This window comes from Oculina patagonica, chromosome 13 (genome assembly GCF_052425735.1).
Source record: "Oculina patagonica isolate OP01 chromosome 13, crgOcupat, whole genome shotgun sequence".
In the NCBI taxonomy this organism is placed as follows: Eukaryota; Metazoa; Cnidaria; class Anthozoa; order Scleractinia; family Oculinidae; genus Oculina; species Oculina patagonica.
This window is the reverse complement of record NC_135770.1, coordinates 26,430,835-26,445,838: the sequence shown is the minus strand read 5'-3', so window position 1 is coordinate 26,445,838 and position 15,004 is coordinate 26,430,835. Positions and strand designations below refer to the sequence as shown.

At 39.6% G+C, this 15,004-nt stretch overlaps 1 protein-coding gene across 1 annotated transcript in view; it reads right to left on the bottom strand.

Annotated features, from left to right (window-relative positions):
* The window catches only part of LOC144636598 (polycystin family receptor for egg jelly-like), a 37,044-nt gene that overhangs the window by 11,786 nt on the left and 10,254 nt on the right, over nt 1-15,004 (bottom strand). Inside the window, exons 9-17 of the mRNA XM_078495811.1 lie at nt 14,734-14,856; nt 14,009-14,131; nt 11,478-11,600; nt 9,077-9,199; nt 6,585-6,716; nt 4,878-5,586; nt 3,886-4,459; nt 2,684-2,899; nt 77-232 (exon numbers count right to left, since the gene is read on the bottom strand). Of these exons, the coding sequence (XP_078351937.1) occupies nt 77-232; nt 2,684-2,899; nt 3,886-4,459; nt 4,878-5,586; nt 6,585-6,716; nt 9,077-9,199; nt 11,478-11,600; nt 14,009-14,131; nt 14,734-14,856 (2,279 nt within the window). The remainder of the gene's footprint in view (nt 1-76; nt 233-2,683; nt 2,900-3,885; nt 4,460-4,877; nt 5,587-6,584; nt 6,717-9,076; nt 9,200-11,477; nt 11,601-14,008; nt 14,132-14,733; nt 14,857-15,004) is intronic.

The following is a 15,004-nucleotide window of genomic DNA, read 5'->3' as shown; positions in this document are numbered from 1 at the left end:
CTTTGTATATGAATCAACGGCAAAATAATCAACATCGCTGTGACTATATGTGGGATAGATAGAAGATATTGCTTACCATACTATTGCTGTCGCTTTTGCTGCTTCCGCTGCTATCACTCGCTTGCTGTTGTTCTCCATCCATCGCCTCGCCAACCACGGACATAATCAAACGAGACATTTCGAGGCTCTCGGGCGTTATAACTGTAAACTTCACAATTAATGTTTTTGAAATCTAACAACAGGATAAAACGATAACAGTTATGAATAACGGTAGAAAGGCTAATCACTGGCTAATCACTAATACTAGTAGTAATCAGAGATTAGGGAGTGCGTTCGACCTATAGGTAAAAGAGACCCGAGGTAGGCAGACATTGGCAAAGAACGATACCGTCTGCCTACTAGAAGTATGCCTTATACCAAGGTAAGTTAATATGCATATACACTGTACCTTACCTCACTAAACGCGAGGAGGATCAGTGTGAGGGAAAAGATTATGTGACGAGCCAAAAGAACGTAGAATGAATGAAATATTATGTACACAAAAATTATTGATTTTACTTGACTTGTTATCGATTGGCACTAAACGAGATTCAATCTTCCACAAACTTGTGGCAATATTATATAATCAAGATCATGTGTTAAGGCATATGTGACGACCATTGGTTTCAAGTAGCTCTTACACTTTCCATTAGCGTGGATAAAATCTTGCAACGGCCACAAATGAGAATGAATAAGAACCACCCAAAAATAACAGGTCTCGACAGAGTAACTAGCCTGCGAGAGCAGACGCATTTCCGGCCGTCGCTTCTCTCCGCCGAAAAATAGCGTCTGCGAAACCGAGCCAGGAAACGATTTCTGTGACGTCAGTTCAAGGTAACCAATGAAAATTTACCTTGCATATCCGAAGAGGTGCCACGCGTGTAGCCTGTGAGCCGTCACACAATCGCGTGGAAAAAACAATGGCAAACGAAGTGGACACTACGCGATGAGAAACGTCTTGCAAAGTGTTTCAGTTTAATGCTTTAATTGGAAGTGGGAGACGTACTCACGAATCTTTAGAATGGATTTGGGACATCAGCAATTTTCTAAGCATTGCCTGAGAGGAATATTTAGTATACTATTGTGATCGTCTTTCCGCCGCTTGTAATTTCTAAGTTGAATGAAGACAATGAAGGACCAGGTCAGCCTATTATCGTCGCTTGACCTAGCTGCAATAGTGCTGAATAACATTGGAAGCTGAGAAAAGAAATATTGAAAATAGCCGCTATTTGATCGTGTACGGATCACCAGTGGAGTCTCAGATAGGTGAGATAAATATTCGGTAGCAGCAGTCGTTGTTGACGAACCATATGAACATGTTACTAGTTTTGTTGGTAAGTTTATTTTATTGTATATACTGTCACCAGGGATTTCAAAACAAGTCATAAAATCGATTAGAAATTTTAGGAAAATGTATGATCAACCGGAACCGTGTAGCCGGCAGTTCCAAAGAGAGCGACAGAAATCGAGCCAAGTTCCGGTGTTTTGGGGTCAATTGCGGTAAACTCATTACAGTACTTCAGTTGCATGCTGTAACTAGTAACTTTACTCCTAGACAAAACTCCCTGAACTGAAACTAAGATGAAGATACCAAATAAAAGCAATACTATTATTGGTCAGAGTTGTAATTTCAGTGTACTGTCTCTTCCGAAAGAGACGAATCTTTCGAGCGCAGCGGATCATGATGTAAACATAACTTTAGCTATCGCTAAAATCTGCGAAAATTTTCTTGGTTTTTATTCTTTGGGACAAACGTTTGAGTCTTCGTGGTGCAAAGAAGGACGCTAAGAACGCTTCAGGGTTAAGAACTCGCAGGCCTTGCAATGACGTTTGTCGCAACGTTTTTGTGTAATTTCTCGAAAGGTGAAGATGAAACTCACCTGGTCGATTGTCGCGTCCGGTGTGTTGCTAGAATTTATGACCTATCTACTGAAAAAAAGGACATACATTATCCTCTTTTGCAACTGAAAATGTTCTTCTGCAAAGAACTACTTTCACCGGGGTAAAAAACCTTCGATGTTTCAGAAAAATTGCCATAGCATCTCGCAGACAGCTCGTAACAGCTTTGTCGCGAGGGAGCCGCGTGGTGTGCACTCGTGTTTTATTCTATCGCGTAATCTAATTGGCCAAAGAGAAAACAAAAGATGCGACGTCACAGAAATCGTTTCCTGGCTCGGTTTTATTAACTATGGTTTCGCAGACGCTATTTTTCGGCGGAGAGAAGCGACGGCCGGAAATGCGTCTGCTCTCGCAGGCTACAGAGTAACAAGATTGAAAAAATTAAAATAACAATGTCATACCGAAGATTGTTCGATTATTACTCCGCCTTTTAATAACGCGCGAGAACTCGGTTCAAAACCCAAGTAACGATCAGTGCGTTTCATTGCCGTCAATCATAATTACGACGGCAATCAACGATTCTCGAAATCTATCAATCACAATCCACCAATCCACATATTTGTACACTTGCTGAAGTAAATACAAATTTACACAATATAACTTTTTCTTGGTCGATTCGCGAGAGAATTTAAATACTTTAATGTTAGCATGTGTACTGTCGATTGATTAAGATGATAACGTTATGATATGTACAGATCGTCCAATGAAAGCGATTTAATTGTTACACAATTGTGCGTGGACGTACCAATTTTTTTACATCCGGGTCCAATGTTCGTCCACAATCTGATTCTCCATTGGCAGATTTGAGGACAGACAAAGAAAGCTGGACAGCCTGGGAGAGTTCACCTTTATTTAGAAATTCATCTAGCTTATTGCCTTCCCCGATTACATAGCTTTTTAACTTGGTGGCGACTGCATCTGGCAGTGAAAGGCACGGATCAAGCGAAGAAGGCGGTGTCACCTGCAGGCGGATCAAATAAGATATTACCAGCAAGTCGACTAATATGTGTCAGCATATAATGCAAGGTTGAGATAGAACGACTGATTAACTCTATCAAGTGATATAAAATGGCCGCTACCTTTAAAGGCTTTTCAACCTTTTAAATATTTCACTCTTTGAGACCAAATTAAAACATGATGACCAAACGGATCGAATTATTATTCGAACTATATGTAGCAAAGGGAGAGCAAGGGTGGCGCAGTGGTGACAGCACTTGCCTCCCACCAACCGGGTTCATTTTCCGGACCCGGCGTCATATGTGGGTTGAATTTGTTGTTGGTTTTCGTCCATGCTGCGAGGGTTTTTCTCCGGATACTCCGGGTACCTTCCCTCCACAAAAACCACCAATTCTAAATTCCAATTCGACCCGGAACAGTGGGCGAAGAACCACCCTGTGTAATCGCCACTTAAAATTCCCTTTTATTATCATTTGTTTATTTATTATTGTTTATAGTAACCCTGGTGCAATAATCGCGAGGGTCTACATCTACATCTACATTGAGAGGGGTCTTGCAAAGGGAGGCATACTCCTATCACTGCAAGACATTGAATAAAAAAGCGTGGGGGAGGGGAAGGGGGGGGGGGGGGTAAAAGACCTTTAAAATCTATAATTAAATATGTACATATTTTAAAAAGATTACTAAGAAAAGAAAATTTACAAAATTAAAATACCTAAATAAAATATCAGGTTCGTTTATTAAAAGTTAGAACCTAATTAAAATGCCATTATTCTAACCTAAGTGCGGCCTATTCACAACTGCATCATATAATGCGAACGAGTAACGTTTTTTTCGTATTTTAAGCATAAATAGTTTATGACCTCATTTAATATATGGTTTTTAACTTAAAGCTAATAGTAAACCTAATTGAGAAACGAAAATGGTGAAAATATTGAGCTGCGTAATGATGTGGCGTTTCCGTGAGATTTATATGAATATTACAGATACCTTTACAAACAGGTTCATTACAACTGCCACACCAACAGCGTTCTTGATGACGATGTTAATTTGTAACTGGTATTCTTCTTCTTGAGATCCCGCCGGTAATACTGTCGACACAGACTGGGGAGAGCTGCCATATGATATTGGCTCTTCTCCAAGTTGAAATTCATAAGTAAGGGAACTTGTATCTTGCCAATCGAAGCACTTGAAAGTAAACTCCGTCTCAAGTGACACGCCTTCACTGACTGACGCAGCACAGTACCCGCTGTGTGGCGCTCCAGCTGTCTCAAAGTCGAGCACGGCAAAACCTTCTGCTCCTTCTGTAGATGTTACGAAGAGCTCTAAACTGTATTTGGATTTGGACTGCAATGAGTTCTTCTTGATAATCATATTGGTCGCATTTACTCCAGTGGAGGTCATGTTAGGTAAAATAGGTATATCTTCCCACGTGTTTAAATTTTCATTCAATCGTTTCAGTCTCCATTCATAAACTGTACCATTGCAAGGCGAATTCAAGCATTCTGACGTCACTCGGAGCTTGTTCGAAGCAGACACTACTGCGCCACAATCTACAAAGCATCTAAAATAGATAAAAAAGACTGGTAAGTATTGAGCTACTTGCAATTTTTCATTTTCCCCTTGGATTGGGATTACCATGAAGTGTTGCTATAGCTTTGTTAGAAATGCCATCTATATGTGTAAAAAGTGCAAATGGCGTCAATGATTTCTCCAAAACATTTCACGTTGTATGAACGTAAAGAATTGGCCAAAACAACAATAATGCACAACTGAAACCTGCATAATACTGACCCAATACAATCTTTTGCGAGATGCAAATCATAAGGTAATTTCGATTCCATGTAGTTTGGAATTAACTCTCTTTTTACTTTTACACAAATTCTGCTCAAATTCTGTTCGAAAATGCGAAATTCGTACGGCAGAATACTTGCAGCTGCCAAAAGCCTATTTATCCAAGCCTACTCCGTTTCCTGTATTACCTCAGAGTCACCTGGGGTATCACTCCGGCTGCTATCTCAAAGGCCATTTCGGCAACGGAGCTTCTATCATCTTTCGAAACAGTCAGCCTTAGAACATAAGATTTTCCAACTTGAAGATGGCTAGGGTCAATGCTAATGACTGTGGAAAAAGGATCTACGTCTCCAACAAAAGAACCGAAACAGTCACTGCTTAAAGTAGCGTTGTCTTCCGAATCAAAGCAAGACCAAGCAAAATTGAGCCCAGTATGATTTCCAGGGCCAATATCTCCATCGTAACTCAATGAGCCATCCACAGTTACAATTTCCACCGATCCCCAACGAACGCGGCTTCCTCCGTCAATAATGGCTCGTACTGGAGCTGCAACGACCTCAATAAAACCATAGTCAAAGGCCGTGACAGTCTGTGGAAACGATAGATCACCGATAATAAATGAAGCATTGAATTTGACTTGATAGATGCCAGCGGGTATGGATCTCCTGTTTATTGTCCACTCAGTTGTTCCTTGACTTACTGATTTTCCTTCTGCTGACTCAGAAGCAGCAAGTTCTGTCTCGCTTGTGATGCGCCATTCCAACATGCTCGTCAAGATAGTAACATCATTGTTTAAGCCTTGGATTATCGCTTCTTGGACACTTTTGACGGACCGCTCGACAACAGTGGCATGGTACTTGTCCTTAGAAATGTTTTTTATTGTAACTGAGAAGTCTCCTGCGTATTGAAGTTTATGATAGAAGTTAAAAGGAACTAAAAGCCAAAGTATCAAAGGTCGTCAAATGTGGGTTCAGAGAAAGAACTTTTTAAGCAAGGTTGCTAAGCACGAAAGAAGCGTAAGAGTCGCAATTAATTAATATTTATGAATATTATGGTGTCCCCGTGGAAACCCTCTAAAAACTACTTTTAAAGGGTGTAAACCCAGGTGGCTTTGGCGTATCGGCATTATTGCCTACTACTGGCACACCATAAAATTCATCAATATTAATTAATAACTTTCTATATGGTTGCCGCGTGGTCCTTTCTATATATCTCTATCAACCGTTAGAGTCGCTTGAGGCGGTAGCCGAGGGCGACTCTAGCTTCTTGAGTGCTTAGCAAACCCTCCAAGCGCATCCACAACTCAATTAAATAGCGTACGCTCTGGCGTTTACCATTTGTTTTATAGCACAACTTTAAGGCAGTTTACTACAGTCTCTCTGCATTAGAGTTAAAACTGTACGCCACGTCTGATACAAACAATCTTTCAGTGTTATTAGGGGATGTATTCTTAATATTTAGCTTTTCAAATTCATTGGAAGAAAATTAAAGAAAAATGGAAAAAGCTTGCGTAAAAAGTTACACTTTCTTTTTCGTGCGCCTCCGTCTTGTCTAGCCAGAGCGCGCGCTCAAGTTGAAAATATTCGTCAGCGTCCACCCATGGGTAAATAGTAGACGTTTAATTAACCAATCAAAGCGCGCGCTTTACTTAAGTTGTGCTATGATTGCATCTATTGGATTGGGTAGCAGCTCGCGCAAGGTGTAACATGTATGGCTTGCTACCATTCGAGAGAACAACATAGCTGAAAACAAGAGCTGCTGCAACCAGATGGTAACAGATATCATGTTTGAACAAAATCTGCCATCGCAAAGCAGCGAAATTCTTATGGTGGGAAAAAAAGTTGGCCAAGAGGATAAGAAAATAAACATTTAACATATAACCTTATTGCACTCACCAATGGGCTCACAATTTAATATTCCATCACCAATGTAACTATCTCGGCACTCGCAGGTGAAGGAACCTTCATTGTTGTAACAGTTAGCCACTCCATGACAGTTGTGAGTTGCTGTTGCACATTCGTCGATATCTAAAGGATAACATTTTTATGTATCAATATATTTTCACGTTTTTTTTGAATGCAAAGCAGAGAAGCAATCAGCCTTTCATTAAAGGAGCTATGTCGCAATATGTTAGGCCATTTTTCTGATGTACAAAACTCGTTTCGAATTTATGAAAATGTCAAAATATTTTTTTAAGGAGAAAAACACCAAAGAAGAAGCAATGAACCGAAACTAAACAAGGATAGTTAGAACTGAGGAAAGTTAGAACTTGTTGCGAATGACGAACTTGACAATATGGCCAATTTTATAAAGATGCAACGTCCACGACAAAGCTTCTTGAAATATGGCACATGACTTATATTATACATTTTTGTGTAAATAAACGAGTTTATTATATGGCAAAGCCAGTTTTAGGCAAATCCGAGCGTTCTGATTGGTTCTTTCTTGGTCGGGATTTTGCCATACGGACCGTTTCCATGAAAACGGTCCAAGCCGTGTATTTTTTTCGAAAGCCGGCAAATTCAAATTTCCAACTAAACCTGCGAAAATAAAACGTGTACTCTCATTCTTCGCAAAGAAACTACCGACCAGATTGATATTTTACAGAGTTTAGAACGTAGACGAAGAAAACGATTATTCACCAAGCGAATTTCAACCAAATTCTATTGATGTGGAAACTTAAACAGGCATCACCGAAAGCCAGGAGGCCATATGGACGATTTTATAAAGGATCGGAACGGAAAACTAAGACGGCTACTGAAATGAAAGCTCTTCCCCGCTACATTGGAAGTAACGTGAAGTTAATAGTATGACAAATGAAAGAATTAATAGCCTACCTGCTTCCGAGCTTGACCAACTTTCCGTCCAAATGAGTACATATCTTTCACGCAGCGAATTTTTTATAAACACACAAAGCAAAAAAAAGGAGAAGAAAACGAGCAAGCAGCAATTTCCAGTTTTCAGCGAAGCATACAGCGATACCTGAGAAGAAGTATCCATTCAACATACTCAACGACACTGAGTTTGAAAAATCGAGAAGAGTACTAGCTGCGAAGTGCCAGTCACTCAGCTAGTTCACAAGTACGGCGAAGGAAAGAAGCCGCAAGCCGCAAGCCGCTCAGCCGGATTGTAAAGACGACGAAGTCGAAGATGCTCTTTTTGAAGCGGAAGAATTAAGCGACTCCAATCCAGTGGACACTTCATAGAACTGTCTTGTGCTTTTTTTTTAAATTTACCCTTACACTTCGGTTTATGAGCCAGAGTCACGAAAGCCGAAAGTTACGCTGGGGAGCTGAGACGTTCAACTTCAACGCAGAATGATGGCCAAGAAACCTCAGTTTGGTTAGCCGAGCGGCCTTCTGGCTTTCAGTGATGCCTGTTTCAGTTTCTACATCAGAACTTTCCCGATCTTTAGAATAATAAATCCGCTTGGTGAATGTATTCGTCTTCTTCGTCACAATCAATGAATTTGTTTTGAAACTCGTGGTAGCTTGTTCTTTCTGAGTTGCTCGCGTCATCATACTGCACTTTACGGAGGAAGCCCTTTGAATGCAAGTGACCGGAAGTGCTTTTTAACCGAAAAATAAACAAGCATGGCTCGAGTGCCATATAATAAACTACTTACTAACCAAGCTTGCTCGAGCCGTACTGGGGAATATTGGCCCTCGGTCGTTTTTGTACGGACCTCGCTGCGCTCGGTCCGTACTGCCACGACCTCGGGCCAATATTCCCCAGAACGGCCCTCGCGCTCGGTTAGTAAGAGGTTAATATATATAGCCCCTATATAAAAAATATTCTACGAAATATGAACACGTCGTTTTGACACTTTTCTTGTAGTTCTGCAGCATGTGGGACTCATTTGAGAATACGACAAATGTTTTACGAACGTCCGCTCTTTCTAGAACATTGAATGATTAACCGTACCATAGCAATCCAAGCCATCTTATAATAATAATAATAATAATAATAATAATAATAATAATAATAATAATAATAATAATAATAATAAGGTGCTTAAAAAACGCATTTTACAACCTGTGGGAGTCTCAATGCTTTTGAGGCAGTTACAAAAATGTATGCTAGAATAGCTAGCACCTTGTTGCAACATAGAACCTATATCTGTCCCTGACTCGTTCCAGTCGTCTGGTATGAGAATATTTATGTGATGCGAAGGATGGTAGGAAGAAGGGAGGATAATATACTCTCTCTGTTCCCTGCTTCTTTCCCATCATCCTTTGTGCCTGAGGATGCCTGAGGACGAGTCAGTATCTGTCCTACTGCTTTCCTACGCCAGGTTAACATAAAATCTCCAAGTGACTGCATATAAAAGACAACCATTGTTCTAGAATGCAAGAGGAACAATATAAAGTTGCATGATTAATAATACCTGAACAATTCACGCCGTCTCCTGAATATCCTTGAAAACAGGTGCAGTCGAACGAACCAACAGTGTTGTCACATCCAGCATTCACGTCGCAGTTGTGCGTCAGATCCTCACATTCGTTCACATCTACGGATAAATAAAGTTATTGGTGAAACGTTTTAACCAGTCGTCTGTTTATGATGAGTTTCTAATAGCTTTCTTTCACGAAAATTCATGCAAGTGCCCAGTTCGGGACCTAGGTAGGCATTATTCATGCGCATTTTTAGTGCACAGGTAACCGAATGTGAAATGTTACACACGCATCACCAAGGGGGTGGGGGGGGGGGGGGAGAGAGAAACGAGGTCTGGGACCGAATAGGGATGCTCTCACAAGTTGCAACGCGATCAGCGGTTTTTGGGCGATGACGAAGCAGGCCATCCTTTCCCGTGAAATGGAATCATGACTACCATCCACCGCGGTCAAACGACAGAAATATGCAAAAAATAAGAAAAGTACTGCAAAGATAAGGGTTTAATTTCCACAGTTCAAAGTTCGATACATAACCGGTATCCAAAGGGTTTACTAAGTTTTTTTGGAGCTCTACTAAAAAAGTTCTACGTGTTTGAAAATAGCGATATGCGGACTTGTCGGCGCCATTTGTCAAAGCACCTTTGGTTCGGATGCAAAACATTTAAAAAGTAAAAACACTGGTTTACCTGAGGGAATGGGATTATGCTTTCACTCGGCAACTATTTTTATCTATCCTTGCTCGTAATAACACTTCAATCTGAACAAAAAACGGCGAAATGGAAAGTAAACCTGCCTGAGACGTTTGATCGCAGTGAATGACTATCATGACTGCGATACTGTGAATTCAGCTATTGTAAAGAGATCACAACTATCTTAACTTAAATTTTAAATCCACTTTTGTTATCCGAAAATTTCATCATCTTCATGTAGTTATAAAAACGCAGAATTTTGTGCTGTCGTGCTACTGTTTAGCGATGAGATGCAAATGACTGTACCTCGATTTTTGACCCACGTGGGGATTGCAAATGTGCTAAAACAAGGAGAGACTAAGGGCGCTTTCCATTCGACCAAAAATTCCGGAAATGTCGGAACAAGGACGAATGGTACAGAAATTTCCTGGGAAACTTTCAGGAAAATCCGGAAAGTGTTGACTTTCCGAAATGCGAACCATTCAACCGAAAACCCCGGAAATTCCTGAAGCAAAATCAAATGGAACTGAAAGTTCCCGGAAATTGTTTTCGAAAATTTGGGTCTACCTTGCGAGGTTGTCCTCTTTTCCGGAAATTTTGGAAAAAGCTACCATTTTACACTCAGCCTATGTTCCTTCGGCAGAAAATTTAGCGATTTGTGCGGCTGAAAGCAGTTACATGTGTTAAGGGAGCATTCTTGAAACTCCAAACAAAAAAATTCAGGTGAACTCGGTTGTTTTTCGTTGATGTTTTGCAGACGGCAAATATTATATAACGCGCGTGTAGGCTTCGCCATTGTTTTGCTCATTAAACGTTTTGGGTTGGCGACGTTTTCGTTGTTTTTAGTGTGCCTTTTTAAAGGTCCCTGTATTTGTGGCCACGATGTCATTCATGGCGTTTATTTTCAGTGCTCGGAATGCTTTTTATTTGCAAAAATATCAAACCATATGTGTAGGAAACCGGCCACAAAGCATTAATTTAATGCACCGTAGAAATTTCCATATTAGACGCACAACCTGATCATATGCAAATTTTGTTTTGCCTTCCGTGCAGTCAACCGGAAAAGTTGGAAAATGCTGTTCCATTTGCCACTGGAATTTTCCGGAAACTCAAACCAGAATTTTTGGTCGAATGGAAAGCGCCCTAATTCAACAAACAACCTAAAAACAATAGAAATTAAACAATAGCTCCGACCAGCACGGAAAAATTAACAATTCATTAATAGTTTTATTTCATAACAAACACCGCATGTTGACAACAAGAACCTTTCCGGAAACATTTTCGCTGATTTAAAGATACAACCAAGAAAACTTCTTTTACTTCTATAAAAAAAAAAAAAAAATACAGAGCTCTCCCACTGGCTCCATGTTGTTGTTATTGTTTTGGCAAGTTTAGAATGAGAGTAGCTGCTCATGCGTCTCAGAGGCATCCGCTGACTACCGCCCCGCTGATTGCTTTGCAAGTTGTGAGAGCATCGCTCAGATTTCGTATAAGAGAATGTATGGGAAGTTGCTTCTCTCCCCCCCCCCTGCGCATCACACTAATCCTTAAATTAGGACGCATATTTAAAGGTTACTGTATATTATATGTACGTTTGCCGGTCAAAATCATCCAACAGTGAGAAATTCTGAGCATGGTTAAGGGTTCAGCGAGTTGAGAGGTAGAATGGGTTAACACATGTGTATTATTGTATGATTAATCATACCTGAACAAACTAAACCATCTCCTGAATATCCTTCCAGACAAGTACAGTAGAATGAACCATTAGTGTTGATACACTGAGCATTCACGTCACAGTTGTGCGTCTGATCTTGACATTCGTCTACGTCTGCGGAGCAACATCACAACGTGGCTCGTTAGCTATGTTATAATAAATTATTTGCGATTTTGAGACGACAATACCGCCTGATATTGGCGGCTAGTTGGGGAAAAATATATTCCGTATATGGTGGAGTTACTCTTTATAAGACTTTGAAGCGATTCTATTTATCTTATTAAGCTGTGGGCTCTGTGAAAAGGCCAAATTAGCATTGTAAAGAGACACTACGTGTTTATTTGGGCTCACGGAAACGATCTTTGAGTTTAAAATTGCTTAACCATTTTTCATGGTAATGTTTCCTTCCTTATCCATTTTAGTATGTTTTTAAAAGAAGTGGGAAGAAAACCTTCTTGTAAATATTGAAGCTACTTTAAGACGTGTTTATACGTCCGTCTTTGAACGAAGGTTTGCGTGACATTTCCGTGAGTTCAGCACTGCCAAGTGGTATACAAGGACTGAGCAAAACAGTTTGAATCAAATCAACAGTACTCACTACTCTGTTACTACTCACTCATCTAAAACAAACATGCAATAATTTACCTAACCAAGAAAAAGTTATTACTTAGACATCCTAGACAAACTGTCCGGGTCTACTTATGTGATTCTTGTCGCTGATACACTTGAATGACGTCACTGGTCCCAGTTCCCGCTTTACTCGGTCGTGCGAAAAATAATCCCGACTTTGAAAATTTATAAAAATTGCGGTTTTAACCAAAACGTTTTTGAGGCATGTCGCTTAGCATTATGCAAAAATTTAATCCAATTAAAAATATTTTTCTTTGAATTCTTGTAATTTTACTTGTTATTTATTATTGTCATGCGTTTTTATAGACGAGTCCCAAGCCCTGACAAGAGAGGGCAGTCTCGTGCCACGCATGACTTTGATAAATTGATTGATTTTTCGCGGTTATAGGCACTTTAATGCTATTATAAAAATTCTCGTACTCATATCATACAAAGTGTCCCAATTTTCTTTATGTAAAGATGGAAAATGCTGCCATTTTCTACAACATTAACAGACATTTGAATTTCTCCTTTTAATATTTATAAATGGAAATCAAATTTTTGAGTCTAATGCTTGCGTGCGCTTTGCGCATGCGCATTAGACTCTTTGTTATATGAAAAAAGCTGTTAGCAATCCCAAGGGAATGGTTCGGGATCGATAATCGTTCGCTGTAATGTAGAAAACAATGATCAGCTGCAAGAACGGACTCCGTACGGACACGCACGATTAGTTTCAATTAAAAACAGCCAATCAGCGACACGTGTTCCCACGCATAATTATAAAAAGTTCTTTCTCAAGTCACGATTATTCAACACTTGAATAGGACGAAATAATTTTCCAGTTAAGACATTTGTAAGCTTTTTGTGAAAATAAATCTTCGTTTTCAGTTCAGTTAAGCACTTGTGTTTTCGTCTTGCTTAAAAAGCAAGACGTCTTTGAGAAAAAATATTTCGACGGCGACTCGCGTTTATTTACACAATGCGACCAAATATTTATTTTGTTTTAAAAAATAGAAAACTTTACCTCGGTTTTTGTATTTAAGTCATTCGAATTTTGACCAATTTTTTCTTTACAGTGCAAACAAAAACCTTCAAAAATAAAAGATGTACATGGATAAATGTAAATCAAGTTACGCGACTAAATCAAAATGCGTTTGTTTGGCCGCTTTGCAGAATTACACTGTTCCGGCCTTTGCCATACACTGAAATCGAATTTCATGCTTTCACGACTCTCAGAAATCTTAAGTTCTTCTTACAGCTAGAAAAATCATAAAATGGTTACATTGATATGGAAGTGATGATTCGCGAAATTTGTACATCATGATAAACAGTCTTCGCTTCTGTGTATGGTAGCTCGATAATAATTGCCTAGTTTCCAGCGTTCAAAAGGTCATCATTATATTGACGTGAGCATTTACACCCGTTTTTAGGAAAATCTGTCACTAAGTGCTTACAGTACAATGGAGTAACAGTCACTATTTCAAGTGCTTTTATTGCAAAATCTGTTTCAAGAGTCATCATCAAAATGGTGAAAAATCTGAAAGAAAACGATGTGAAGTTCTTCAACCCTTGTTGTAATGAACATGCTTTTTGTAAATCGTCACGCAATCTTGTCCAAATGTTTAATCGTTTCTGCTTTTACGGACAATACGGAAGAAGTAGCATCAACTCCTGTTCATACTTTAAATTTTGTGAAGCATATAACATTTATGACTGTTTCGTTTTCATCCATAATCATCCACGATGCCCCTAGCTTGCTATAAGCATTTTAAATTAAACTCCCGAACACAAACCTCTAACCAATTTTAACCGGCTTACGAAAACCGCGCAATCTGTATCACTATGCCATACGGCATTAGACTCATGTCACCCTTGGTGACCTATTTTTTATAACATTGAGTGAGTAACCATACCATAGCAATCCAAGCCATCTCCTGAATATCCTTGAAGACAAGTACAGTCGAATAAACCAAACGTGTTGTTACAGTGAGCGTTCACGTCACAGTTGTGGGTCTGTTCTTGACATTCGTCCACATCTGCGGAGAAATAACACTTATTAATAAAATAGTTTTTTGAGTCTGATAATGCTTTTGTCTTTAAAGCCCTATACCACGCAATCTCAAGTGCAGGCTCAAAGGAAGGGAACTACATGTAAATACGCATTGCTTATATTTATTTGCATTGCTTGTTCTTTATTGAGTAGGAAACAGATTTTTACTAATACACAAACATCACACAGATTCGTACGTAAAGAAGTCTGTTTTTAGATAGATGTTTGCTCGCCGGTCAAAATATGTGGTATGTTTGTATTAAATATGTTCACCGGCCAACAATGAGACACTACGCACTCAAGAAGTGCACGCGACACTCAAGAAGTGGGGAGAAACACGTCTTTACACGTCTTTCGTGTTCTCGTTACTTCATTCGTGCTTTATGTAACAGAGCAAAGCATCGTAAAGGCATTTTATTTTTTAAATAAATTCAAGCTTGTCCAGACGATACTGAAAGATTACAGAGCATAGGTCTTTTCTGTGCAGACCTCGCCGCGCTTAATCCGTTTTGTTAGGACCTAGGGCCAATATTCCCACAGTAAGGCTCCATGCTTAGTTAATAATGTATATAGTATAGTTAAGCATACCCGAGCAGTCGTAACCATCCCCTGAATATCCTTGAAGGCAGGTACAGTTGAATGATCGAAAAGTGTTATCACACTGAGCGTTGTCGTCACAATTGTGTGTGTTATCTTGACATTCGTCTTCGTCTGCAAAGAAATTGTTGTTGTTAAATATTCAACTTTTTGCGGCCGTGAGAATTTGTAGATTTTTGCTTCGCTAACGAATGCACTTAGTCCATGTGTTTGGACGCGACATCAGCATACTGTACGATAGTTGTAAAACAATTTTGTTTCA